Source organism: Eubalaena glacialis, chromosome 2 (genome assembly GCF_028564815.1).
Source record: "Eubalaena glacialis isolate mEubGla1 chromosome 2, mEubGla1.1.hap2.+ XY, whole genome shotgun sequence".
Classification (NCBI taxonomy): domain Eukaryota; kingdom Metazoa; phylum Chordata; class Mammalia; order Artiodactyla; family Balaenidae; genus Eubalaena; species Eubalaena glacialis.
The window spans coordinates 62,338,332-62,365,171 of NC_083717.1; the positions used below are offsets into that span (position 1 = coordinate 62,338,332).

At 42.2% G+C, this 26,840-nt stretch overlaps 1 protein-coding gene across 2 annotated transcripts in view; it reads left to right on the forward strand.

Moving 5' to 3' along the window:
* The window catches only part of EDC3 (enhancer of mRNA decapping 3), a 51,776-nt gene that overhangs the window by 14,916 nt on the left and 10,020 nt on the right, over nt 1-26,840 (forward strand). The window contains exons 2-4 of one of the 2 annotated variants that reach the window (XM_061181913.1): nt 1,460-1,670; nt 5,228-5,544; nt 14,916-15,251. In XM_061181913.1, coding sequence (XP_061037896.1) covers nt 1,507-1,670; nt 5,228-5,544; nt 14,916-15,251 — 817 coding nt within the window. In that variant the 5' untranslated portion in view covers nt 1,460-1,506. The remainder of the gene's footprint in view (nt 1-1,459; nt 1,671-5,227; nt 5,545-14,915; nt 15,252-26,840) is intronic. The other variant, XM_061181914.1, reaches the window with a different exon arrangement.

Sequence of the window (26,840 nt, forward strand, 5' to 3'; positions counted from 1 at the left end):
TTTATATACTCGTTTTATAGTCTATATTATATTTTGATATAATAAAATTACCTATGTGGAGAATTATAGTAATATATATTATTAGTGAGTTGTACCCTGTATGGACACGAATTAAATCTCTTTCTGTGTTTTTGCCTTAATTTTTTATCTGACATTTCTGTTGCAACCCTTTTGTTTCTTTTCTTTTTTTTTGGCCGTGTTGGGTCTTCGTTGCTGCATGCGGGCTTTCTCAGTTGCAACGAGCGGGGTCTACTCTTCATTGTGGTGCACAGGCTTCTCGCTGCGGTGGCTTCTCTTGTTGCAGAGTATGGGCTCTAGGCGTGTGGGCTTCAGTAGTTGTGGCTAATGGGCTCTAGAGCACAGGCTCAGTAGTTGTGGCGCATGGGCTCAGTTGCTCTGCGGCATGTGGGATCTTCCCAGACCAGGGCTCAAACCCGTGTCCCCTTCATTGGCAGGCGGATTCTTAACCACTGTGCCACCAGGGAAGCCCAATCATTGGTTTTAAACCTTTCTTCTTTTCTAATATAAGCATTTATATTAGAAATAGATAAATATATAAATTTCCTTCAAACACTATTTTAAGTGCATCCCATAAATGTTGATATGTTCTATTTTCATTTTCATTGAGTTTGAACTGTTTTCTGTTTTTTGGCCACGTGGCATGGCGTACAGGATCTTAGTTCCCCGACCAGGGATCGAACCCGCGCCCCCTGCAGTGGAAGCGCGGAGTCTTAACCACTGGACTGCCAGGGAAGTCCCGAATTTGAACTATTTTCTAACTGCCCTTTTGATTTCTTCTTTGACCCATAGGTTATTTAGAAATGTCTTGCTTAATTTCCAGATATTTTGGGATACTTGAAATATCTTATTATCAACTTCAAATTTAATTCTGTTATGGACAAAGAGCATACTCTGTCTGATTTCAGTCCTTTGAAATGAATTGATACTAGTCTAAGGCCCAGCATGTGTTGGTGAACTTGAAAAGAATGTTATTCTGTAGTTTGGTGTAGTGTTCTCTAATACCTTCAGTCAGCTTTTAAAAAAAAAATTTTGTCCGCTATTTTTCATTGTCATCAGCAAGCGGGTTAGTCTGATATGAGCTACTGTGACTACCAACATTATTATTTAATATATTGTTTCTTATTTATTCTCTTTGAAAGCATTCTGGTGGCAGATATATTAATATATAATGTTATAAGCAGGTGATAGTTCTTGTGATTTGATGTCCAGGTAAATATTTATCCAGTACATGTGGTTTAAAGCAGTTATAAGATCTATATATATAATGGTATTGCTTATTCATTAGTATGCTTACTCCTACTAAAAAAAAAAAGCTTTATTTTTTATGCTTTATTACCTCAATTAAGGATGTGATAGAATATATATTATTGAGCAACACCTGGTACAGACCTGATATAATGTTTGGTGAATTTTATTAAAGATTTATCTGTTTCTCAAGGTATACTGCATTGTTCCTTCTCTCCGCGGTGGTCTCACATCTGAAACATGGCTACGGATTGGCTGGGCAGTATTGTGTCCATCAACTGTGGAGATAGCTTGGGTGTCTATCAGGGAAGAGTATCAGCAGTGGATCAGGTCAGCCAGACCATTTCTCTCACCCGGCCTTTCCACAATGGAGTGAAGTGCCTTGTGCCGGAAGTCACTTTCAGGTGAGTATCCTGATTCTTCCAAATCCAGTCTGGTGATCTGTGGAGCTTGACCTAGGTCTCATTGCCAATATTCTCTTGCATAGGGCTACTTTTGAGTAGAGTCTTATCAGGGGTGAGATTTTGCAATCTTAGATCTTATAGTTCTACTCTTTCAGCAGAGACTTTGTGTCGTAATTAGCTTTCAGCTAATGATTCAGGGTTTGTGAAACATTTTTCTTATCTCTGTCAAACATGCAATATTATATTTAAATGCATCAAATTCAGAATAATATTTCTGTTTTCTTTTATGGTTTCAGATTTCCTTTCTCAGTTTTGTATTATTTGTGCTTTCTTATGTCTAAGGTCTTTATTGATCCCCCCCGCCCCACCATGTAACTATCTCTCTTTGTAGATTTATATTATGATTTATCTCCAGAGGCACACTGTAGCCAGTAGCTGAAGTTCTTAGCTACAGGAATGTATTTTTCTTAGTGTTTGCTAACAGATCTCAACCTTAGATGTCTCCACATCCCTCTTTTCACAAGTTTGACAGAAACCTCCGTTTCTTTTGTTTTTTGTTTTTTGTTTTTTTTAAAAAAAGAGACTGGGGCTTCCCTGGTGGCGCAGTGGTTGGGAACTCACCTGCCAATGCAGGGGACACGGGTTCGAGCCCTGGTCCGGGAGGATCCCACATGCCGTGGCGCGGCTAGGCCTGCAAGCCACAACTACTGAAGCCTGCGTGCCTGGAGCCCGTGCTCCACGGCGGGAGAGGCCACCGCGATGAGAAGCCCGTGCACCGCAACAAAGACCCAGTGCAGCCAAAAATAAATAATAAATTAATTAATTTTAAAAAAAAAAAAGAGGGGCTTCCCTGGTGGCGCAGTGGTTGAGAATCTGCCTGCCAATGCAGGGGACACGGGTTCGAGCCCTGGTCTGGGAAGATCCCACATGCCACGGAGCAACTGGGCCCGTGAGCCACAATTACTGAGCCTGCGCGTCTGGAGCCTGTGCTCCGCAACAGGAGAGGCCGCGATGGTGAGAGGCCCGCGCACTGCGATGAAGAGTGGCCCCCGCTTGCCGCAACTGGAGAAAGCCCTCGCACAGAGACGAAGACCCAACACAGCCATAAATAAATAAATTAATTAATTAAAAAATAAAAAAATAAAAGAAGAACATTTAAATAACCAACAAATCTTTAAAAAAAAAAAAGAGACTGTCTGGCAAGAGCTTCCTTGACTTCCTAAACAACACCCACATGTAACCTTTTCTGTAGGTGTATCAATTCTTATTGCTTATCTCCTCTGAAGTCTTCATGGAAGAAATATCCTTTGTGTTCAGGGCTAACATTATCGTGCGTATGCTTTACGTGCTATCCTTTTCTATCTCCTTTGAGGCCCTACTCCTTTTCTTTTGTGTCCTCACTTGCAACCTTTATACTGTCTCTTCTCTTCGCTTTCTAACATTCCCAGGCCTCCGCCATAGTAAAAACACTCCCCCCTGCCCCCCCGCCCCACACCTTGCATTTGCCACTAGGTATTGCCCTGTCATTTCCCTTCTCTTTGTACTCACAGTTATTTTCAGAGCAAAATACAGTTGACCCTTGAACAATGAGGAGGTTAGGGCGCCAACTGCCTGCGCCATCGACAGTCTGTGTATAACTTTACATTTGACCCTCAGTATCCATGGTTCTGTCTCTGCAGATTCAACCAACCATGGATCATGTGGTACTATAGAATGTGTTTAGTGGGGAAAAAAAAAATCCATGTATAAGTGGACCTGCACAGTTCAAACTGTGTTGTTCAAGGGTCAACTGTAATCTGCTTTCATTCCCTTTGTGGCCTAGTCCCTCTAGGCCCTCCTTACTCCACCATTGTCTTTTTTCCAACTTTACCATCTTGCCGAAGTAGCTTTTGCCTAGTGCCAAATTCAGTAGAGTGTCTCAATTCTAATCTTATTCAAATGTGCCCTGTTGGAATGGCCTCTTCTTTTAGTTTCTTTGTCACCCTTTGGGTTTTCTTGCCATATATTCCTCCATTCCTTTATACACCTTCCCCCCCCCCCACCCAGATTCCTTTTCTTCTCACTTTTTAAGATGGGGTTAGTCAAAGTTCTATCTTTGGCTCTTTTCTGAGTCTGTATTCTCTCTAGACAGTCTCATGTGTACCTTCTTACACATTAGTGAGATCCCAAATCTTTAATTTAGACCCATTATCTGAGTTCCATACACTTTAATTGTCTACTGGTCATTTCCAGGTGGATATCCCACAGAATATCCTAAATTTAAGATTTTCAAAGCTGAGCTCATTATGTTATCTGCAGATTTCTTCCTCCCAAGGTGTACCCTTAATTAGTGACTAACGACACCTTTCACCCAAGTTAGAAGCTTAGGAGTCATAATAAATTCTTTCTCTTGATCTTCATGTTCAGTTAGTTACCAAATTCTGTGGATTCCAAGTGTTGTTTGGTTCTGTCCTCGCCTCTCTCTTTGCATTGTCACTTCCCCTCTTATTTCTTGCCTCATCTCCTAACTGGTGACCCTGTGTCTAGTTTCTCCACCTTCCTTACAGCCACCAGGAAAATCCAGTGTGATTATGATCTGATCCCTAATTTCCTCCACAGCCTTAGCTCCTAATGGCCCTCCATAAGCATTCTGCTCTTCAGTAACACTGTGACATTTGCAGGTCCTCAAATGGCCCACATTTTCTCAATCTCTGAGCCTTGGCCTAAGATGCCCCTCTCCCTACCATACTCTGCTTGGCCAACTCTTATGTTCCTTCCCCGACCAGACTTAGCTTAAGTGCTTCATCTATCTCTGCCAGACTCACATGTATTTTGCTTTGGGGAGCTCTAGTCCCCTGTACACACCTCTGTCATAGTATTTAACACTTTTGATTACCTACTTGAATTTTCTGCTGACCAGACTGTGAGTTCCTTGTGGGCATGTAATGCTTTTCATATCTATATACCCCACTCCTGGTACAGGGCTTACTTACCATGTGGTAAGTACTCTGTGTACACCTATCGAATGAGCAGGTGAGTGAATGAATGAAAAAAAACTATTAAGCAGTCTAGAAATCTAAGATGTTAATGATAGTTTTGTGATTAACAATAGGTCTCTTTATTTTTTACTGAAGTATAGTTGATTTACAATGTTGTGCTAATTTCTGCTGTACAGCAGAGTGACTCAGTTATACATATGTATACATTCTTTTTTATACTCTTTTCCATTATGGTCTATCCCAGGACACTGAATATAGTTCCCTGTGCTTTACAGTAGGACCTTGTCCATCCATTCTATATGTAATAGTTTGTATCTCCTAACCCCAAACTCCCAGTCCATCCCTCCCCCTCCCCAACTCCCCCTTAACAATAGGTCTCTTTAAAGGCCAGTGCTGTGTCAGTTGAATGTCAGTGGCTGAGCCTTGTCTTTAAGTGCTCTACTACCTTTTCTAGGTTTTGCCTCTGATGACTCATTGAAATGCAGCCCTGCAAAGGTGTAGCTGGTTGCTATTGATCCCAGTTTCATCTCTGTTATCACTATTATAGTTTTGAGACTTGGACTCTTTTGTATATTTCAGGGCAGGTGACATAACGGAATTAAAAATTCTGGAGATACCAGGTCCTGGAGAAAACCAACATTTTGGAGACCTTCATCAGACAGAATTAGGCCCCTCTGGTGTTGGGTGCCAAGTAGGTGTCAATCAGAATGGCACGGGCAAGTTGGTCAAGAAGCCAGCCTCTTCCAGCAGTGCCCCTCAGAACATCCCTAAGAGGACAGATGTGAAGAGCCAAGATGTTGCCGTCTCTCCCCAGCAGCAGTGCTCAAAGAGCTATGTGGATAGGCACATGGAATCCTTGAGTCAGTCCAAAAGTTTCCGTCGTCGGCACAACTCTTGTAAGTTGGATCAAGTTAATACTTCTTCTTAATCTGATGTTTCCTGTCCACTTATCCACTTCTGTTCTTTAAATAAGTCATTTATTACCCTAATAAAAAAAGGATGCTGGCAGAGCTTCGCAAAAATATAACATGTTTCTTTTCTTCTGGAGCTAGTTCGTCAAGATATTAAAGGGAAAGGAAATGAGCTGTTAGAGACTCACACCAGCTCCCTGCCCTCTCCCACCACTTCCCTTCCTTCAAAAAAAGTCAGTGATCTGCCTAGAGTTCACATAGACAAAAGTGATGTTGTTTTTAATCTGGTAACTGGTGGTAGTAGTGATGTCTGGGTTGAACCTGCACTAAAGCTGTTCTGGGGATTCTTGAACAACTTCTCTTTTTGTGATTTGACTCCCATCCTCAGTTAGAGGAGAGGAAGGGACGGGCCTAGACATCTCTGTGATCTTACAGTTTCTGACAGACACAGTTTTAAATTTGCTGTGTTCACTGTCCCTGCCGGCACACCAAGGAGGGCATACACTGGTGTGTGTTAATGCCCAGTTTTATTTGGTACTGACAAATTGTTGAATGTCATTTGCTCATTATAGAACCGTAGTTAATTCACTAGAATCAGGTATGCTCTTTAACATATTGAATATTTACTAGAATAATGTTATAATAATGAATTATAGCAGATTCACTAGAATCTGTGTGGCCCTTCAGAAGCCAGCATTTTTAAGTTTTGAAAATGCCTGATTCCGTGAATAAACTATTGAAATTTTGAGGAAAAAAAAAAAAGGTATTTCAAGGCACTTTTCCTTCATTGCTTCTTAAATAACTCTCTGAATTGACAATGATTGAAGATCTGAGACTGAAATTGAGTTGTTAGTTCTTCTGTATCCTTTGAAAAACTGTAGAATTATTGGATACAAAATGACTTTTTCTATTTAGACTTCAACCTTCTGTACTTTGCTTTATTCTCTCTTTAAGAAAAAAAGAAAAACTTTTTTCTAAATAAATAAAAAGGTAGAACCAACGTACTGAGCTTCGAAGTTGATGTACCTGCCCTTTAAAAAAAAAAACAAAACACCTTTTTTCTTTATCAAAAAATTGACTCTTTGTTAAGTTCGAATGTTCAAGCAGTTTATAATCTCTCATGTACTTGTAGATAATCTTCATTAGCAATTTGTAAATTACTTTTTTCACACATATTTTCCCCGTTATTAACATCTTAACATTACTATGATACATTTGTTACATTTAATGAACCAGTGTTGATACATTAACCAAAGTCTATATTTTATTCAGATTGCCATAGTTTTTACCTCATGTCCTTGTTACAGACTCTCATCCAGCATACCACGTTACATTTAGTAGTCATGTCTTCTCTTAGCTCTGACAATTTCTCAGACTTTCATTGTTTTTGCTGACCTAGACAGTTTTGATGAGCACTGGTCAGCAATTTTGTAGAATATTCCTCAATTGGTATTTGATGTTTTTCTCATGATTAGACTGGGGTTATATGCTTTTGGGAGGAAGACCACAGAGAGAAAGTGTCATTTTCATCACATCATATCAAGAATATGTACTGTCACCATGGTTTATGACTTTTGATGTTGACCTTGATTGCCTGGCTGAGGTAGTGTGTGTCAAAGTTCTCCCCTGAAGTCACTATGTACAGCCCACACCTAAGGAGTGGAGACTTATGCAGAGTATCTACATAAGTTACTTGGAATTCTTCTGCACCAGAGGTTTGTCTCTTCTCTCTCATTTGTTTTTATCATTTATTTTTATCAGTATGGACTTATAAGTATTTATTTTGTACTTTGGCTTATAATTCAATACCACTTTATTTTGGTACTCAGATTGTTTCAGCTTTGGATGCTGAGAGGTCTTCCAGTTGGCTACTGTGTACCTTTGACATGCTCCCATCATTGTGGGTGGGTTTTTTTTTTCCCCCCAGTACTTCCTTACTTTCTGGCACTACAAGGTGCTCCAGGTTTATCTTTTATATTTCCTGCCCCAGCCCTAGAATCAGCCATGTCTCCAAGGAGCCCTGTTTCCTTTTACTGGAGAATGGTATTGCAAACCACAGTCTAGCCACTAGATGTGCTCATTGCTACTGGGTGTCGCCCTTCAGCTGACAGAGCAGGAAAATATATATGTGTATACTCAACCAGTGTATGTACACATATCTGTAAATACTTCTATATGTAACCTTCACTACTGTAATATTAAGCTAAATATGAGTTCATAGTGATGTGTCCAAGTCTAATCCATTACCACATGGATCATTCTAGCCTCCTCATCTGTAACCTCTCCCTCCAACTGTGAGAAACCCATACTATCTGCCATCCATTGACTTAAATTATTCAATTCCAATATACAGTATCAGAATTACTAACCCTAATCCATACTCCCACCCCCTTCATTGACTTGTTTCATGTATTTGTAACAGATTGTTTCCTTACATTCAGCATTTCATCCTTGGACCCTCCAACCTCCTCAGTGATTTTTTAAAAAATTTGCGTGCATTAAGGCTCACTCTTTGTGCTCTAAAGTTCTGTGGGTTTTAACAAGTACGTAGTATCTTGTATCTCTCATTACAGTACTCTGCAGAATCCCCTGTGTTTCACCTATTCCGTCCTTCCCCTTTTCCCTCAGGGACCGCCCACCGCCCCCCCTCCCCCAGCAACTACTGATCTTTTTACCCTCCACCTCTGTAGTTTTGCCTTTTCCAGAATATCACATAATTAAAATCACATAGTATGTAGCCTTTTCAGACTAGCTTCTTTCACTTGATATGTATTTAAGATTCATTCATGTCTTTTTGTGGCTTGATAGCTCATTTCCTTTTATTGCTGAGTAATATTCCATTGTATGGATATATCAGGACATCTTGGTGGCTTCCAGCTTTTGGTGATTATGAATAAAGCCGCTGTAAATATTTGTGTGCAGATTTTATGTGGACATAAGTTTTTAGGTGAGTTGGGTAAATACCTAGGGGTGTGATTGCTGGGTGTTATGGTGAGACTGTCAGTTTGTTTCTTTTTCTTTTCTTCCCCCGTTACTAACGATTATAGCAACTCTCTTGAAAGAGTACAGTTAACTTCAAAACAAGTAATTTATTTGATCTTTAACAAGTCACTCTGATATAGTAAAAAGTGGGGTCACTCTCAAAAGTATACTCTGGTTGGGCTTCCCTGGTGGTGCAGTGGTTAAGAATCAGCCTGCCAATGCGGAGGACACGGGTTCGAGCCCTGGTCCGGGAAGATCCCACATGCTGCGGAGCAACTAAGCCCATGCGCCACAGCTACTGAAGCCCACGCCGCACCTAGAGCCCATGCTCCACAACAAGAGAAGCCACTGCAATGAGAAGCCCGTGCACCGTAACAAAGAGTAGCCCCCGCTCGCTGCAACTAGAGAAAGCCCGCACGCAGCAACGAAGACCCAACGCAGCCAAAAAAATAAAACTAAAAAATTTTTTTTTTAAATTAAAAAAAAAAGTGTACTCTGGTTGACACTTCTTCTGCTTTCGCTGTTTGATCCATTCCCCTTTCCTAGATTATTAAGTGCATGTAAATAAGGTAAAGAGATCATGGGCAGTAAACTGTTAGACTCTCTTTTCGAGAATTTCTTTTGAATCCAGATTTGTGTGGAAGATGTCTGTGGCCTGGGAATTTGATGATGTGATGTGGCTCAGAATTGGTTTGTGATCGAAAACAGAGTTACATTTATTTATCTGATCAGTGAACCCTGTAAGGTAAGTAGGAAGGTCTGCCGGAGATTGACTGACTTAGCCTTTATGTAGCATTTTAAGGATTCCAAGGAAGTAGATTGGTTTCTTCCCACCACAGTTGTAATGTAGATTATTAATGTTTTTTTCATGGATGAGTGAGAAATGGAGATTAAGTATTTTTCTCATTAGAGATCTGTAAATCAAATTTTCTCTGGTATATGTACATTGATATTGAGACTAATAGATTGATAAAGCTATAGGAATATAATCTCTCGTTGATTCTGGCTTTTAATTGTTCTTTCAAAGTTAGTAATAAGTTGTTGACGGATTTGTTGGTTCTAGTTACCCAATCCAAAACTGATGAGAGATTTAGCACAAGCAGATTTTAATCTCTTCTTTTAGGTTGTAAAAGAAGGGGGGGTGGGAGGGTGGTTATAAAGAGTAGTTCCTGTGACCTTGGTCGTTGAACTGACCACTTAGAATATTTGTCAAGTGGATGAATGGAGCATCAGTCCCAGGGAGCAGAGGGAAACCTCCTGAGGCCTGTTATATGGTCTGTTTAGTGTAACAGTGATCCCACCATCTGAGGCCCTAAAGTTATTTTTTGCTAAGTTTTCATGGTCCTTCTGAGGTTCTAATGTGACTTCTTAACCTCCTTGGGTGTGCTTCATATATCCACCAGACTTGAAAACCCTGGTGCTGCTGCTGGAGCCCAAGAAGTTGACTGATTACCAGGGCCTGGAATTTGGGAGTTGAAAACAAGGTACCAGATACTCTCAGGAACCTGCTCACAAAGCCCATTGAGTCTGGCACTAAAACATGTGTAATTTGACCTTCAGGTGCCCTTTAGCGTGCTGTAAGTGCAGGACAAAGTTCCCCTTTACAATATGTGTGTGACAAAAACCAATAAATAAGTGGCACTGAGTGTTACACAACAATGGGTTTGTTATAAGTTGTCCTGGCCAAAGGGCCTCTGTGCCAAAGGCTGGCAGCAAAATGGCACAGGAAGGCGGCCAGCCTCTAGTCTTAACACACACTTGGCCCTTGTAATTGAAAGGTAAAGAAATCTGGGAAGCATTGTTTATCTTTTCCAGAGGAAGTGCTTTTCTCTCCTAGTGGCCAAAGGCCAGTTTAATACAGAGCCAGGCCCTTTGGGCTGAATAAGCCAAGTACTGAGACAGCTTATTCACCCAGGACTTCCCAATATTTGTTTTAAGGTATGAGGAAAGGGAAGAATAAGAGACAACTGAGAATTTTAGCCTGCCTTTCATTTACTTTATATTCTCTTTTTCTTGCTGACCTATGGTGTCAGTATTTCCTCTTGGAAATTTTTTTCACTGTCTGCTTTCCTGACAGTATTTGGAACATAGCTTGATCCTTAGTGTATCTTTGTCAAATGAATGAATGGAAGATATTTAGTCAGAGGGAGCATGAGAAAATACTTGATACTTTCTAAAGTCAGAACTGTGGGTTTGTAAGTTACGTTTGTAGAGTCTGTGGCCCAGCCAAAAATGATTTCCCGTTTTGCTTCTTTCACTCTGTCTTCTCTACCATTGATTAACTGCTTGTCTTCATCTGTCATTTTGATAGGTCCAGGATAGTTCATTGTCAGTTCATAATGGACATGACTGAACTGCTTTCCTGTGAAGCCCTTGCCTCATACTCCCTCTTGTATCATTGTTGACTTCATCTTCCTGTCCTTTTCAGTCACGCAACACACTTGGCATAGTTTTTGCTGGTTCCCTTTCTTTCTCATAGTCTCAAGTTGTCTTTTTTTTATAACCTCTTTAGAGGCTTTTGTTGTTTGGGGTTTTTTTGTTTTGTTTTTTGATTTCATATTTCACCAGAGATTCTTGTTTACTTATGGTGGACCAGGCATGGTATTGGCTGACAGGTCTGAATGACAAGTAACACACTTAACACCTTGAATAGAACAGAGATTCAAAGAATTCTGGTTACATTCAGTTAATTAAAAAAAAATTTTATTTATTTTAATGGCAGTCATAGTTGGAGAGAATACCTGTGAGAGGCATGATGTAGAGCAGACTGAGCAAACTTTTTCCGTAAAGGATCAGATATTAAATAGTTTAGGCCTTGCAGGCCATAAGGTCTCTGTTTCAAACATTTAACTTTGTCTTTGTAGTACGTAAGCAGCCTTAGACAATATGTAAACAAATGAATGTAACTGTGTTCCAGTAAAACTTTATTTACAGAAACAGGCAGTGTTTGGGCTGGATTTGGCCCCAGGGCTATGATGTAGAGTATACATTTAGGGTGAAGTTAATCAGTGGTAGTCCATATGGATTCATGTTTGGAATAACCTTGATTACTTTTTAATTTGGGAGGCTGTCTTCTTAGATCTGTAGATTAAATTTTTAAAACAGTCTGGTTAAAGAAGCCTATAAGAGAAATAGAGGGGGCTTCCCTGGTGACGCAGTGGTTGAGAATCTGCCTGCTAATGCAGGGGACACGGGTTCGAGCCCTGGTCTGGGAAGATCCCACATGCCGTGGAGCAATTAGGCCCGTGAGCCACAATTACTGAGCCTGCGCGTCTGGAGCCTGTGCGCCGCAACAAGAGAGGCCGCGATAGTGAGAGGCCCGCGCACCGCGATGAAGAGTGGCCCCCGCTTGCCGCAGCTAGAGGAAGCCCTCGCATAGAAACGAAGACCCAACACAGCCCAAACAATAAATAAATAAATAAATAGTAATTAAAAAAAAAAAAAAAAAAGAGAAATAGAGGAAGTGTTATCTCTGCCATTCTCTTGTTCACTTATAATTGCATTGTTAGTATTATCTTTAATGCATAGCTGCTTTTTTTTTTTTTTTTTTTTTTTTTGGTTGCACTGCACGGCATGTGGGATCTTAGTTCTCCAACCAGGGATTGAAACCGCACCCCCTACATTAGAAGCATGGAGTCTTAACCACTGGACCGCCAGGGAAGTCCCAATACATAGCTTTTTTATAGGAATCTTTTAAAGCCACTTACTCGTTTTTGTATGCTTTAGTAGTTAAAAATGTATATAGTTGCTCAGTGTGAATGTACTTAATGTTATCGAACTGTACACTTAAAAATCGTTTAAATGGTAAATTGTATGTTATGTATATTTTACCACAATTTAAAAATTTTGATGTAAATCCACTTGGATGGACACACTTCTTGTTATGGAACATCATTCATTCCTCAGATAGTTCAAATACTGGCAGTGATTGGGTGGCATGAAACCTCATAAGGGTGCCAATTTCCATCTGTACATTAAGTTCATAAGGCTTAATTTCTTCCTGTTTTTAGTTAAAAGAAAGAATAAATAAAATATTCAATATCTTCTCCCTGCATCCCAGTGGATCATCCTTTGCACTCCTGGGTATGCACACAACCACTGGAGAGAGACCACTGGGCCAGAGACCTATTTCCTAATAATCTTGATTTAATATTTTTTATTTTTTTAAATAAATTTACTTATTTGGCTGCATTGGGTCTTCATTGCTGTGCGTGGGCTTTCTCTAGTTTTGGCAAGCGGGGGCTACTCTTCGTTGCGATGCACAGGCTTCTCATTGCCGTGGCTTGTTGTGGAGCATGGGCTCTAGGTGCATGGGCTTAGTGGTTGTGGCACATGGGCTCTAGAGCGCAGGCTCAGTAGTTGTGGCGTACGGGCTTAGTTGCTTCGTGGTATGTGGGCTCTTCCCAGACCAGGGCTCGAACCCGTGCCCTCTGCTTTGGCAGGCGGATTCTTAACCACTGCGCCACCAGGGAAGTCCCTATTGATTTAATATTGAGGCAGTACATTGATAATCCTACAAACTGGACTTTTTTCTCTAGTTCTTCCCTTGCCTACATACATTGCTAATGGTGTTATCCTGACCTTGTATTTTCATTCTTGTTCTCCCATTCCTAACCCAGCTCTGTTTCTCATCCATATTTCTGTGGCACTTTATATAAACTTCTATTATAATTCTCATTATATTGTATTTTAGTTATTTGCTTATATATCTCTCCTCCGTCCTTTTTGGGTAGCATGTCTTGGTTATGTACTATATTCCCGGGACCTGGCTATGGCACACAGCATGCTCTCACTAAATGTTTTTATCAAATTATCGGAACTAGAACTTAACCCAGACTTTGACAAGGTTCTCAGTGGTTCGTAATCTCAGCTGTTCATGGTGACTCAGCCAACTCTTCCTCCCCTTCATAATTTTGGTCAGCCTTAGGTTTTTCTCAGAGGCCTAAATCTCATCCTAACTGCCAGCGTAGCCCTTTTCCATACCAATATTTGGCATTAGGAAGACTTAGACATGAGTTATATTTGCATAGTATACATCTTTCAGAATAATTATTGTAATTGATCTTGCTGATGTTGATTGATAACATTAAACAAATATTTATTGACTGACTGCTATGTACTAGAAACCCTGCTGGGGGTACCACAGTGATCATTTTACACACAAGGAAATTGAGAAGTTGGGTGATAGGTATAAGATTATACAGCACGCAAATAGATCCTAGGTCTCCTGACTCCTGGTCCATTGGATAGAAGGGAGTTGCTGTGAGAAAAGTTAGAGCAGTATAGTTGGGATGATACGTGTGAGGGGGTTTGCTCATGATCATCCTAACCTCTTCTTGAGTATTTTCAATAATTGAGGAACTTGTTCTCACAAAAGGAAGTGCATGATGTTTATCCAGACTATGTTGGCAGTTCCATTTGCCATACCAGTCAGCTGGTCCATCCTTTCAGGGTGATCAGATGGGGCTCAAACTATAAATTCAGTTCAGGATTCTCTGGGAAGGGATGGTTTGGAGAATTCTGTGGGGTCTTCTGCCTTGGCTGCTAGAGGAGTAGTTGACTGATATGTGGTGGCCAAACAGAGTTTCAGAGGCAGAGAGTGACTGACTGCTGTGGTGTTGATATGCATCTTGGTGTGCCCTCTACAGGATCAGGTCAATATGGTCCTTGTCATCATTTGATGGTTCAGAAATTGCTTACCTAGAAGTGGTAAAATTTTGAGAAAAGAGATCACATTAACCAAAAGATATAAAAACAGGCCTGTAAATCAAAATATATCAACTTATAGTGGTAGATGTATATCTGGCTCAAGATCTGGAATCTGTCTAAACCCAGGGATTCCCTCCTACTGGGGTAGCCTGAGACTGAGTTAAAAAATCAGAAGATTGCTTGCTTGGTAAGCATGGAATTCAGAGCCACTTGAATAAGATCTTCCTGTGAGCTTCAGGTTATGAGGACTTGGCCTTCTTTTACTCTGGGGGTATTTCTCTCTTAATTAACTGCTGGACATTCAGAATCAAACCCCCCAGACCTGTGGGAAGAGACTGCTGTATTCTTGCACTTCCACTTTTTTGGTATATTCAGTTGTCAAAAAAGCCTCAGTCATTACCAATTCCCTTATGAAGAGCAGAGCTTAAGATTTCCAGGAGCACTGCTTATTTCATATTCACTGTTAGTCGGGTAATGTACGAAATCTATTATTCCATGAGATTTGTGGTAATTTTTTCTACTTAATGTGATTTAGGAATAGCTTTACCTTATACCATTTTCACATTGATTCCTGTAACACTGTCCACAAAGGACTAATGTATTTTCCACTTATACTGAGCACTTTCTGTGGGCACACTGACTTTAGTCCCTGTTTTTTTCTCCAGGGTCGTCTAGTAGCAGGCACCCAAATCAGGCAACTCCAAAGAAAAGTGGCTTAAAGAACGGCCAGATGAAGAATAAAGATGACGAGTGCTTTGGGGATGATATTGAGGAGATCCCAGATACAGATTTTGATTTTGAAGGGAACCTGGCCCTTTTTGACAAAGCAGCTGTGTTTGAGGAGATTGATACTTATGAGAGGAGAAGTGGTACCCGTTCCCGGGGCATCCCAAATGAGAGGCCTACTCGGTACCGCCATGATGAGAACATCCTGGAGTCAGAGCCCATCGTCTATCGTCGGATCACAGTGCCCCACAATGTGAGCAAGGAGTTCTGCACAGGTAAGTTAACCCCATGTCCCACTGGCTGCTCTTCCTTTTTTTTTTTTTTTTTAAATACTTGAAACAGAATGACCCAGATTCTGAGTCAGAGTCTTGTAGTAGGAATTAACTCAAGGGGCATGGTGGTTGGCCCATTATATTGTCTTTTAGAGACTGTGGCCAATATAGCATCCTACCTACCACTAGGCTGGGGTGGGGGCTGATTTCTCTACATGTCCATTTATATCCTGTACCTGGCAGGATCTGGTCTGCTGTTAAGTATGTTATGATTAACAACTAAAGGCATAGAGGCTGACTATCTAGATTGACATAGTCAGCTCTATTTTCACTTTGGCTTCCCTGTTACTGCCTGTAGATTTTACCAGAAGTTCAACTCTGCTTCACTGGTTGTTTGCTGGGGTAAGAAATAGAGCTGAGTAGTTGAAACCATTGGCTAAAATTAGGGTTTCAATAAATTACATTTGTTTACTACACTGTCCTCATCTCCTGCTAGCCCTGGTCATTGAGGGTTGGCTAGTCATAATGCTTATGTGACAGTGTAGTGCCTTGGTAATTAGGTAGGTCACTGTGTATGATAGCCTAGTCTGTTAACTCAGTGATTTTTAAGTTTGTGGTTTTGTTTTTTCTTTTAGCATTTGGATCTTTTCTTCAAACATGGCATTTGAGGCAGCTGTAGGACAGGTGGTCTACCTCGTCCCTGTCTCTGTCCCTTCCCCCCAAACTTATTATTAACTGGGCTTCTTAGATTACAGATTGAAACTATTGTTGTTAAATGATCTTAGGAGCTAAAGGAGGAATCAGTCATTTTAATAAGTATAATAATCATCTGAAGTCTTGGAGTCTTGAGTATAGGGAATATAAACCTTGAATGCTAGTAGCAGTTACAGGGAGATTTATGGAGACAGCTTAGTTACATATGGGGGAAAATCAGAGATATGGCATGGCATTTTTGTAAACATCAGTAGGGCTCTGTGGTATTTGGTTTTGCTGAGTGTAAAAGCTTCCATGTGAAAAAAAAGAAATAAGCAGGTTGTCAGGTTAAGAAAGACTACTAATTTCTGTCTTCCACTATCAGACTCTGGCAGGCACGCCTCTTTACTAAGGTAGTTTCCTTAAGTGACACTGACAGTGTGAGTTGCTGAACTCCTTTGATTTTTATCACCTATGTTAAGGCAAACAACCTAGCTCAGAATCAGGCTTAATTTAAATTGCCAGGTTTTAAGCTTTTCAAAGGCAGCTATCATCCAGCAGGTCTGGTTGTATACTCAGATCCTGCCGTCCATCCACTTTTTTTTTTTTTTTTTTTTAACATCTTTATTGGAGTATAATTGCTTTACAATGGTGTGTTAGTTTCTGCTGTATAACAAAGTGAAGCAGCTATACATACACCGTCCATCCACTTTTGACTGTTCTCCTTTTTACTGCCCTCAGTGGCAAAATAAGCTGCCTCTACTGGTAACTCTCTGGAAGCTGAGGTGGTTGGGTCGTGCCGTATGTGATTTCCCTGAAATTCCTGAGCTTGGGGAGATTATAGCCTGCCTTGGAGTGAAGTGGCTAACAGGGAGAGAATAGCAATAAGAATCAGGAAAGATTCTCAGATCTAAAAGAGCCTAAGAAAACATTTGCCAAAGTAGACAACAGGAAAGGTGGGAATTTTTTCTTCCTACATATTCTTATCTCCCCAGCTTAATGTTCACACTTTGTTTAATGACAGAAGTGAAAGTTCCCTCCTCTCATATTTTTCCAGAATTGCCATTAACAGACATACTACAAACCACATGTGCTAGGCATTGGCCAAGAACTCGGGTATGGCGGCTTGTGGTGTGTAGCAACCAGCTGCGTTTCACTGGAGCATGACAGTGAGGGTACAAGAGGCCCTATAGCCTCATGCCATCTGGTTTTTCTCTTTGTTCTCAGCAGTGATAAGGAGTGGAAATGAAGTCCTTTTGCCAAGCAGGATCTATGCTGGAAATAGAGCAAGCAAGCAGTTATCTTGCTGAGCAGCTTCTACAGGTGATTTTGTCTCTGTTCCAGCTCCAAGGCACAAGTCTCAAAGCAGGTTTTTACTCAATGTTATTCACATAGTGCCTGGCTGGGGACACTTTTCCAGTTGGATTTACTGTCCAAATGTTAGTATCGGAATGAGGCAAGCTATCTGGAATATGTGGGGAAACAAGCTAGGACAAAAAAAAATGTTAGCGTTAGGTTACTTGATCACCTAGTATAATTTTCTCATTTAACAGATTGAGGACATTGAGGTCCAGAGAGGTAAAGGCTCTATAAACCTTATCTATCACATTTCCTTTCCTTTTCTGAATACAGATATGTTAAAGAGAAAGAAGGATATAAGAAGAGAAGGGCAGTTTAATGGCAATTAGACTATATAGTCTTTTCTCTTTAGTATTCCCTCAGGACTAGACCAACTTAGATCTGCAGTTGTAGAGAGTGGTTTGGCTAGCTCCCCAATCTAGCCTTGTGGCATTCATGTCCTAGAACCCCAAATACTTATTTTCTGCTAATTCCCAGAGTAGCAAAAGAACATGTTTACTGCCCATTTGGTAATGGCTTGGGTTTCAGGATTCTGGCAGCTTGCTGCTGGTATCCTACACATTGACTGCATGCTGAGTGGTGTCAACAGTTTCTAAGCTGTTATTCTCTAATTGCTCATATTCCTCTTGGCAATACTCTTTGCCAACTGTGTGCATGGAGGGGGGCAGTGTTATAAAAGGTCTGTTGATTGGGAAAACATATTCAGGAAGCAGCTAAATTTAGCTCTTTGTTTAACCCAAATCTTTTCTCTCTGGAGGGTCCCTTTGGGTCCTTTAACAGTGCTGCTATCTCCAACAGATTGTCAGACATTCCTCCAGCTTGGACCTATGCTGCTAAATAATGGTACCCTGTGGTTGCATACATGTTGGTTAAGTTTGCCTATAAAATGCTAGATGCATGTGAGCACTCTGTGTTCAGAGGTGAGAGGTCCCCAAAGAACACCGGTTAGGAGAGTGGTAAGGCTTCAGAGAAGAATCTTTGCTCAACATTCATAATATTCTAAAAGTAATTTTTAAGACAGTGTGGGCCAGTAGGAACACTGTGCTTATTATATGTAAGTCACTCTAAGACAGTCCTTGTATCCAAGTAATTAAGATGTACTAGGAAATGGAAAGATACCATATATGCCTGGAGTCCAGTGAGAGTGTGGACATTAAATGCATTGGGTGTTGAGAGGCACGAGAGGTCTTGAAGGCTGGGCTGATCAGGAAAGGCTTCACAAAGGGAGCAGGACAGAAGCCTTGAAGCATGGGCAGGATTTCACCAGAGAGGAAGAGGAAGATACTTATGGGTAGGCTGGGCAGGTGCTGGTGTAGTGTGATAAAGGGCTGTGTGGGAGATTGGCTATTGGCTGGTTTGGCCAGGGCAGAGATTTTTGTGTGGGGGAATAGCAGGAATTAAAAATAGCTTTAGACCAGAGCTCAGAGAGCCTGTGTGCTAATGCTGTCCCTTGTTTTATGGCCATGAGGAGCAACTGAAGGATTCTGAAAAAGACATGATCCAAAATCTCTTTTAGGAAGATTTGTTAGTCTTTAGCAAGACTGGTCTCATGATAGAATTCAGGGTAGAATTTGAGGAGAGAGACCAGAGCAGGAAGATAAGTTAGACTGATGACATAACTAATATGCCAGGGGTTTGGACCTCTGAATGGAAAGGAAGACAGAGATGTGAGAGAAGTGACAAAGGGGAATTTGATAGGATTTGATGATTGAAGACAGGTTGAAGAGGGTTGAGTGAACAACAGAATTCAAAGGCATTGAATCTGTGGGGTGTGAAGAATGGCAGCGAGTCCAGTTGTAGTTAGATTGCATGAGGTTTTAATGGGCCAAGTTTTTGTGATTTTCTTCTTGCATTGCTTTGTGGCTGAGCCCAGAGAAAGCAATTAGTAGAGTTGCCACACTGAGGGACTTACTAGTTATTCAATATTAAAGGCTTCAATGAGGAGGCTTCTGTAGGGTCAGAGAATTGAGTTATGTAGCCACGTGGGGACTACTGAGCCTGTTTCCTTGTCTGTAAAGTGGGATAATATTTGGCAATTAAATGAGATCATGTGGAAAGCAGCTAGTGCAATGCCCGGCTTATAATTATTATTCAGTCAATATTTGACTTTAATGTGAAGTGCAAAGGCTGTCTCAATAAAGTTACTTCAAAGCGTCAACATTTATAAAATTTTTACTATGTGCCAGGCACCGTTCTAGATGCTCTGGTAAGTCATTGTCCATCACCTCAGGGGCCTTACATAGGGTAACCAGATGTGTAAACAAATAATGGAAGTGTGTACAAGATTTAGAGGTGGCAGAAAAGGAAGGGTGAGTGCCTGGTTCAGGAGAAACAACATTATGATCACCGTCATAATATTGGATGTTCATTGGGTATTTACTTCACATGCTTATCACAGTTAATTTTCATGGCATCTCTATGAGGTACTGTTTTCCCCTTTTTGTTATTTATCCTCATTTTGTTGGAGTTAAGTGTTCCATTAAATCTTTCACCAGGGATGACTTTAAAGTGTCTAGAATTCTTCATTCCCTGGGTTCTAATAAATTCTTCTCAGGTTCATTTATTCAAGACCCCTTTGTTTTGGGTAGAATTCTGATTTAATTTCTGCCATTTTTTCCCCACTGTGTAGCCTTCTTTTGTCTTCAAGTATATAGAAGCCAGATGGGAGGCAACAGGGTGCTATTGGTACAGGCACTGAATCTCCACAGTTGTCCCATCAGCTTTGCCTGAAGGATGTTCCTCAGCCTCCACACTATGTGTCTGCTGAAGTTTGGGGAGTAGCAAGTGTATGAAGATGACCTGAAGTAGAGTTACTGCTTACTGTCTTGCAAAAGGATCAAGTCAGAGTTTGAGTGAGGCACTCTGGTTTGAGCTCCCTTAGTTCAGCACCACTTAATGCATACTCATTTTTCTCAGTAAAAGCAGTTCTAGTTCTACTCTGAAGGGGAGTAGCTGGTGAAGCCACAGTTGGCTTGTTTCTGCTGCTTCTGGCTTGCCTCTTTATTCTTCTCTTTGCGCTTCAGTAGTGCTGTATCTTGCTCTCAGGACAAGCTCTGCTTTCACCATTCCAGGCTGTCAGTTGTTTTCCACAGCTGGCGTTCCATTTCTGCCTCTGAGCCCTGTCTGCCTTCCTCTGCTTCTTGTCCCCAGAGGCCCTCAAGATGTGTCCTAATGCTTTCAAGACGAGCAGTGTTTTTTACCTCCTGAAGAACAGGTAATCAGGAAATCTGTTTTGGGTTTGTTTATGTGTTCAGAAGGAATTCAGAAAGAAAGAAATCTTTGAGCTTAGAAGTGGCCATTGAAGAATTTTACCCTGAGGATAGTGAAGACTGCCTTCAGTGGCTATCGTGCTCCTGAGGAGGATCCTTCTCACGCGGAGACTCGAGTGTCTGCTGCAGTGGAACTGGTCATGATCTCACTGCTTTTTCAAACCATTGACCCAACCCACATGGGTTCTTCCTTGATCTCCCTTCAACCCTCATTCCCCTTCCTGTGTTTACAGATTAGACCATGTGCTACAGGGATGCCATTCCCAGGGAGGCACCTCTTTTACATTTCTTATCCTAAGAGAGCCTCAGGGGAGACATGAGGAGGTAAATTCTAGGAGGTGTTCTGGACCAGAAAACCTGCGTTAACAATACCTGTGCTGCCGCAGCTTTTCATTGAGCAGAGCTGATGAGCCTAGTTTCTGAAATTGTGTCTCTGCAGGCAGACTTCCTTGACAGTGACTTGGTTGATTCTGGGGAACCTCAGGTTCTAGCAGATCCTCCGGTGCCAGGAGTGGAGGGAGTAGTTATTTCTTTTAATGTGGAATCCTTCAGAGTTTCTGGGCTTGGATAATCAGGTGGACACTTGTCATCAGCCTGAAGGGCTTGGTTGTCGTCCTTGGCACTCATGAGGTTTTAGAGCAGTATTGTTAAGACAGGTGTCTTGGCTTAGACTCTTCCCCCAGTAATGACACTTGTGCTTCCTACAGTCCTACTGGGAAAGGTCTCGTGGCAACTTGCTGCCAGAGTTTTTTTTTTTTTTTTTTAAAGTGTATGTCTGTATTTTAAATTTTTATTTATTTATTTATTTATTTTTGGCTGTGTTGGGTCTTCGTTTCTGTGCGAGGGCTTTCTCTAGTTGCGGCAAGCGGGGGCCACTCTTCATCACGGTGCGCGGGCCTCTCACTATCGCGGCCTCTCGTTGCGGAGCACAGGCTCCAGTTGCGCAGGCTCAGTAGTTGTGGCTCACGGGCCTAGTTGCTCCGCGGCATGTGGGATCCTCCCAGACCAGGGCTCGAACCCGTGTCCCCTGCATTGGCAGGCAGATTCTCAACCACTGCACCACCAGGGAAGCCCTACTGCCAGAGTTTTTCAATTTTAAGAGTTTAAGCTCAAACTAAGGGCTGGGGGATCTGGAGCCAGCACATGATGGCCTGACACCTGAGTTTTGATGAAGGTGCCAATTGGTCATTTTAGAAACTTGAGTTGGTCTCTGCAAATGTGATTTTTTTTGCTATTATGTGCCCTTTGCCATTTCACAGCCACAAGCGTCTGGCCAGAGCAAGGAAGGGGTTTGATTTCAATGTATCCATCATCCTCCTTAAATTCAACATATCAAAGCTAAGTCAGTCATTCACCCCCTCCCATAGCTTTGACTCCTTAGCATTCCCATTTCTTTCAGTGGAATCACCATTTTTAAAGTGTCCAGCATGAAACTTTGTGGCCATCTCTGCCTCTTACTTCTCATAAAAATTCATGACTAGAGGGCTTCCCTGGTGGCTCAGTGGTTAAGAATCTGCCTGCCAATGTGGGGGACACGGGTTTGAGCCCTGGTCCGGGAAGATCCCACATGCTGCAGAGCAACTAAGCCCATGCACCACAACTACTGAGCCTGCGCTCTAGAGCTCGCGAGCCACAACTACTGAGCCCATGTGCCACAACTACTGAAGCCTGCACACCTAGAGCCCGTGCTCCACAACAAGAAAAGCCACTGCAGTGAGAAGCCCGCGCACCGCAACAAAGAGTAGCCTCCGCTTGCCACAACTAGAGAAAGTCCACGTGCAGCAATGGAGACCCAACGCAGCCAAAAAAAAAAAAATTCATGACTAGAAAGAACCCTGGAGGCCATTTTTTGCTAATTTAATAACACAGTGATTCCTTCTGACAAGGAGTTTTCCTTTATCCTCAGTATTCATTCCGACTCTAGATTCTCTTCTTCCTCAGTGGTCCTTGAAATTGTCATGACCTTTTACTTTTTTATGCTACCCCACAGGTTCCCTTTGTCCCTTGAAATCGATTCTACATGGCCTTCTGCCCTCATTTTCTAGCCCTGTCAACTTCATCCTGTATAAAACAACTTGGTTTTAATGCCTTCTGAAGTCTGGCCCTGCCCACTACTCTAAACTAGCCTTCACGGCAGTCTCTGGGCTCCAAGCAGGGTAGTTTTCATCTGCTCATGTCACACCCTTTCCAGCCTCTGTAACTTTGTTCATGGTTCCTCCGCCACCTCAGGTGCGCTCCCTTTTCTATCATTGTGACTGTAATTCTGTCTGTCTTGCGAGGCATGGTTTAGATTGAGGATTTGACACTACCTACAGCTCCTGGTTTGAAATTCCTATTTTACACTTGTGCTCAGGATGACACAGTTTTTTTTCTCTGATGTTTGCACATATATATTTTTTGTTTCCAGCTAGGTTGTAAGACTGGGAATGTGGTTTGTTTTCATATTCTTTTTTTTTATTCTGTTTCCTGCCATTCCCGCCCCCCACCACCACTGGCTTGGTGTATTATTACTCTGCAAACATTTGTTGATCGTATTTGGAGGCACTTTACTCTTTTTTCTCTCCAACTTTTTATATTGAAAAAAATTTCAAACTTTCAGAAAAGGTGCTAGAATAGTATAGTGAACAACCATATGTCCTTCATTTAGATTCACCAGTTACCATTTTGCCACATTTACTTTATAGAAATGCACACACACACACCCCTGAACAATTTGAGATTTAGTTGCACTCATTACATTTCACCCCTAAGTACTTCCATATGTATTCAGTAGGATGTTGCTCTCTACAGCCACACTACAAGATTGCGCTCAGGAAATTTAAAATTAATACAAAAGTATTATCTAATTCCATATGCAAAGCTTTCCAGTTGTCCCAATCATGTCCTTTATAGTTGTATTTTTTTTTTTTAACTCATTTTTTGGCTGTGTTGGGTCTTCATTGCTGTGCGCGGGCTTTCTCTAGTTGCGGTGAGCGGGGGCTACTCTTTGTTGCAGTGCGCAGGCTTCTCATTGCAGTGGCTTCTCTTGTTGCACAGCACGGGCTCTAGGTGCACGGGCTTCAGTAGTTGTGGCACGTGGGCTCAGTAGTTGTGGCTCACGGGCTCTAAAGCGCAGGCTCGGTAGTTGTGGCACACGGGCTTAGTTGCTCCGCAGCATGTGGGATCTTCCCGGACCAGGGCTCGAACCCATGTCCCCCGCATTGACAGGCAGATTCTTAACCACTGCGCCACTAGGGAAGTCCCTATAGTTGTATTTTTAATCAACCATTGCATATTACATACAGTTGTCAGATCTCTTTCATTTCCTTTAATCAGGACAGTTCCCACAACTTTTGGTGTCCTTTGTGATATTGACATTTGTGAAGAGTCTAGGCCAGTTGATTTGCAGAATAACCCTTGGTTTTGATTTATTGATTGTTTCCTTTTGATGTGATTCATGTTGAACCTTTTTTCCAGGATTTTGGTGGGACTCTGTCTCTCTTGGAGCATTACATCATACAGTACACAACGTCAGTTTGTCCCATCACTGAGGCTAGTTTGATCACTTGGTAAGGTGTTGTCCAACAGATTTCTTCCTTGTAAAGATACTTTTCCCCTTTGTAATTAGTAATCTTGTCAGGAAGTCCTTTACCTCTTGAGTCCAAAGCTTGTTCCAGTAGAGCTTTAACCTGAGGGAATGAGGTCCAGTGTGGATAGGAGGTTGTTCTAGTTGTTAATGGGGGAAGGAAGAAGTGGGGAAAGAGTCAGAAACATCTTACCCACACTTGCCTTTGGTTACAGCTGGACTCTTACCCAGCTGCAGAGAGGAATGCCCTGAGGCTGTTATACAGGTTTCCTTCACATTCATTCATTAATTCAACACATATTTATGTAGCGCCTCCACTAGGCACTGTGCACTGAAGGCACAATGGAGAGGAAGGGGATACAGCAGTGAACAAGACAGTTACTGCCCTCATGGAGCTTACAGTTTAGTGAAGTAGATAGTCCAAAAGGAAAAAAGAGTTATTTACAAATTGTATTAAGCACAGTGAAGCAGGTAAGCAGCATGCTGAGACTGAGGGATCTTTAAACTGAGACCTGAAGAATGAGGAACCTGCCATGTGTGGTGTCAGGGAGCATTGGAAGAGAGAAGAGAGTGCCGGAAGAGGGAAAGCATGTGAGGGGACGTGCTTCCTGAGGCTGGGAGGAACCTGGAGTACTGAGGAACCAGGAGGCAGCCCCGATGCCCAGAGCGTGGTGCAGGTTGAGGCCCGAAGTAAAGGGGCTGAAGTGCACAGGGGCCAGATCACGGGATGCCTTGTGGACCCCAGTAAAGAGTACTAGGGGTATTTAGGTTTCTCGTAACAAATTCTTCTTTCAAAGGTATGCTTGACACCAAATTGCGTTTTGTGGCAGCCTTAATATAAGTCTACAGGGGCTGTCTGTACATTGGGTCTAAAGGTATGCATTTACCAGTTGTTTTATACTCCAAAAAAGAACTCGTCTGATATCGCTACCCAATTGTGTGACCACCACAGAATGGAATCAGAACTCATAGTCCTGGAGAAATCCCCATGCCCAGTAATGGGCTGTGCTCCTCATTGATAAGACATAGGATACACACAGCCTTTCCAACTAAAAGGCCATGCCAGTGTGAGGATTGAGTTTGGATTTGAGATGACACTTTGTTGGGGGAGCCCTGTTACACAACAGAAAGGCTGGGAGGTATGAAGGACAGGGAGGGAATGTACATGCAGAGGCTGCAGGGGAAGGCTTGGACGTGGTGCTAGAAGGTGTCTTGAGGGTGGGGAAGTACGATGGAGGGTGTGATAACATGCATATGTGTCCGTAAGGGAGGGAAAGGCCCCAAATAGTATGTACTGGAAGGAACAGTGCGGAAGTGACAAAGACATGAAGAAGGGGCAGCACACATGGTGCTGGGCCACGAGGCTCCATGGCCCTGCTTCAAGCTGTGGAATGAGCTGTGCGGGGAGGAGGCGTCTTCTCTCCTGGCCTGTACTGGGTGTGCTTAAGCCGTTTTCCTTGATATCCTAAGATTAATCAGATCCTAAGAAGTGCTCTGCTTGTCACGAACTGGCTATAATTATATCTCTCTCTTGTTTCACTGACAGCTCTGAAGTACATATTAATATTAAGAGAAGCCCTACCAACTAATTTTACTGCCTTGGTTCCCAAACAAAGATCCACCTTCCAACCGAAATATAATTGGGCTTGGCCCATGTTCAGGCTTTGGTGATGTTATTGTTTGCAGTTTACACGCTATGTTCTTGGTTCCCTTCCTTTGGAGTTTATTTTATTCCCTCTGCCTGTTTCTGATAAGCCAGTCTGACTGGTTGGACTCTGTGTGTAAATGTTGAAAAGGAACATTTTGTGGTGCTAGCATGTTCCTTTCAGAGATACAGAGTAGAATACAGTGAAGTCCTAGACCCTGCGACCGGCAGACTAAGCAGAAAGGATTCCTGGCCATATCTTTCCCTAGGCTACAAAACATGCCAGTTCATCAACAGGACCCCTTCCCTGCAGCACAAATCAGTGAGATGTAACAGACACACAGTTTCCAGCTGCAGCATTCAGCCAGCCAGCGTGGAGTAAACTCTTCTCCGCCTGTGCCATGAGTTTTGTACCCCTAAGACTGAGGAGGAAGGTAGCAGAAAATGCTCAGCCTGCCCCCAGAGAGCCCTCAGAACCGGAGAGGGGGTGCCTATACGCAGAGCACAAGACCTAGTGCCAGAAAGAAAGTTTGATTAGTGGGGTGGCAGGCCCAAGACTCACTGCCCTGACCTGTTTCAAATTCACCAGGAAGGGAATACGTAGGTGAAGAAATGCACAGACTTGAGGGAAAGCTCTCCCTTGCGTGACTCTGCAGGTGAAGAGGGTGTTTGAAGTAGGCAGGTGCATGACTTGTCTGACAGGTTTAGAGTTGTTAGTGGCTTAGGACTCCTGAGAATTCATTCAGCTTTTTCACACTGCTATCAGTGGTTCCTAATTAGTTCTGATAACATGTGCATGTCTGGAGCAGGCCATAAGAAATGGCTCTTAATCAGCGGTTGACTTGCAAGGTCAGGCTACAGCCTCCAGCATGGCATCCGGGATATCAATGACTGACATTTCACAAAGGGTGAGGGGAGAGGCGAAGCTCACTGTTCGTTGTCTCTGCCCCAGGCAGGAGTAGGACTCATACAGGTGGAAGGGGTCAAGTAACCGACTGGATAGTGTGAATTTTGACATGGCGATGGTTTTTATTTCATTATTACATTAAGTTATTATCATT